Genomic DNA, 2,500 nt, shown 5'->3' with positions numbered 1-2,500 from the left:
GTGTTTTCTCCTCCCACACAATTAACATCATCCAACAGTATCGGATCACTGCCTTGACCATATAAATTTGTTGGAGTAACAGCGCCACCTCTGTAATATGTAATATTGTAACGATGTAATCAAGAAGGTTGAACATCAAGCTTTGTATCTCGTGAACAAGTGGTAAAAGCGCGATATATATATTACATTCTATAACATTATATATATATATATATATATATATATATATATATATATATATATATATATATATATATATATATACATACACCCACACACATCTATATATATATATATATATATATATATATATAGTTAGTTAGTTAGTTAGTTTAAAGATACAAATCATGATGAATATGTATGTATATCCTGACTCTCACATTATTAAGGGTATTAGAACGTGTCGATGCAAAAAGTTATCAAATTCGTGCATGCCAGACAATAGTGCCTCCTAAGAATACAACTACAAATTGTGCTTTCTGCAGAAACATTTATTGAATGTGATGAGCCCCCCTCATTGAAAATATCATAAATAAAATGATAAACAAAAATAATAATTCATCTTTACGGTCATGGATTCTAACCTATGCTCACTTATATTTTGGCTTACCTTCTCACTGTAAAATGAGCTTGAGATAGAGAGATGATTAATATTGTAGACTTACAGAAATCCCAATTGTCTGCATACAACCATTGCTTCTGTACTGGTAAAATGGTCATTGCAAACAGTACCCCATGTATTGTGGTAAATCTCTAAACGTCCACTGTGGTCAGTATCACCGTTGACTAAACGAATAGAACCTCCTGTATATATACCAAATTTAATTTAAAATGTAAATTGAACAAGAAAAAATAACAGAAAGAATTGTCAGCAATTATTAGATATTGCCACATTTGTGTTCTAGTCTTTAAGGCCATACACATTTGTATTTGCAGTAAGATAGTGATATACTTCCAAGTTTACATTTTGGAATACTATTTTCAAATGTCGGTTCATCATAGATTTTTGACAGGCGTGTGTAGTTAAAAAGTGCAAGGTAGGTATATCTATGGCGCCACATTCAAATAAACATGTTTGCATACTGTGTTTGAGGTTCAAAAATCCATTCCATCGAACTGCCTTGAGAAAAGATCATACTAGTAACTTTACAATACATTTGATGTATTTATGTTTATATGGTAGTAGACCCGTGTGTGATTAAGGCATGCCTGTGCTTTGAACTTGAAACAAAGGAATAGCTACAATTCAAAACGTTGGTTTAACAACTTTCTTAACTAAACTTGACAGCATGGCGAATATGATAACGTGCTGGCTACCATTTACCTTTGATGCACTATTCTATAAATCCACGTACGTTTTTGAAAGTATTTCTAAAAATACATTCGAGGTCTAGGTCTTGTATCTTTTAGGTGTGCTAAGATTAATATAATAATAAAAGATATTCTGGTCGATTCGATCGCTCTTTCAAGGGGAAGGTGAACAATGAGTACTTCAATCTCTCTTTTAAGGTCTCAACAGGATGGCACTTTAACCGATAAAGAATGTGCTAGAGAGGAAATACATGATTAAATGTACATTGATAATATCAAACTACATACTTTAAAAAAAAATAAACAGACTATTCTATTTATCTTCGTCGAATATTTCTTACCGAGGATTTCTTTACATTCTAGTGCACCCAGAGTATAATACCCTTCTTCACCACTGTCGCCATTGTCACCAAATTCCAACTTTGTAACGGGTAAGAATTCTTTATCGATGATAACCCCGTCATCATAGCGCCAAACATTATCATTGTTATCGCAGTTACAGGTTGTCTTACCGTTAGAACATGTACCTTAAAATATAACAAATGGAATACTCGTTTGAAACAAAAATGCTCATATGTGTTCCTGTGTAAATGTGTGTTTGTGTGTTTCTTTGTTTGTTATTTGTGTTTGGTTATTTATTTGTTTGTTGCATTGTCGTGTGTGTAAGAAAAAAAAAGGTATGAGTTATAAGGAAACTTTTAAAAATTGGCACGTAAAATAATGTTTTATACAATGAGTCTCCAGACGAATGTAATAGATTATAGTAATGCACACTTTATAACACAACATGTGTTCGCTTGTTTGTTTGTTTGTTTGTTTGTTTGGTTGGTTTTCTTTCTTTGCCTGCTTGCTTGTTTGTTTGTTTGCTTGTTTATAGCACATTTTCTTGAGAGCTTGAATATCAAATTAAAAGTAACATGCAAACTAAATACACAGTACCAAGTAAACTTCAAAACACAATACTTAATACGTTTCATAGGTTTCGTTGCTTGAATTCAACTCTTGACCTTGGTGAAGACAAGTTCAATTATGTGCGACACCAGAAAGATCATGTCTATCAATTATAAATATACGAATTTTATGCATCCAAGTTTTTAAAACTATTTATATAAATATTGGGTTTTATAGCCACTATTCGGTCAAATCTGATAATCAAATTTGCTATATAGTGTAGTATTTCTGTCACATC

The 2,500-nt window shown here is 31.8% G+C and overlaps 1 protein-coding gene across 3 annotated transcripts in view; it reads right to left on the bottom strand.

Moving 5' to 3' along the window:
• Positions 1 to 2,500, bottom strand: part of LOC144436333 (scavenger receptor cysteine-rich domain-containing protein DMBT1-like) — a 20,099-nt gene that overhangs the window by 7,930 nt on the left and 9,669 nt on the right. For all 3 annotated transcript variants that reach the window (XM_078125103.1, XM_078125105.1, XM_078125104.1), the window contains exons 10-12: positions 1,653 to 1,838; positions 666 to 804; positions 1 to 90 (exon numbers count right to left, since the gene is read on the bottom strand). The exon at positions 1 to 90 is cut by the window's left edge and continues 83 nt beyond it. In XM_078125103.1, coding sequence (XP_077981229.1) covers positions 1 to 90; positions 666 to 804; positions 1,653 to 1,838 — 415 coding nt within the window. The remainder of the gene's footprint in view (positions 91 to 665; positions 805 to 1,652; positions 1,839 to 2,500) is intronic.

The sequence above is a fragment of the Glandiceps talaboti genome, chromosome 6 (genome assembly GCF_964340395.1).
Source record: "Glandiceps talaboti chromosome 6, keGlaTala1.1, whole genome shotgun sequence".
Taxonomy (NCBI): Eukaryota; Metazoa; Hemichordata; class Enteropneusta; family Spengelidae; genus Glandiceps; species Glandiceps talaboti.
This window is presented reverse-complemented; position numbering and strand designations above follow the sequence as displayed.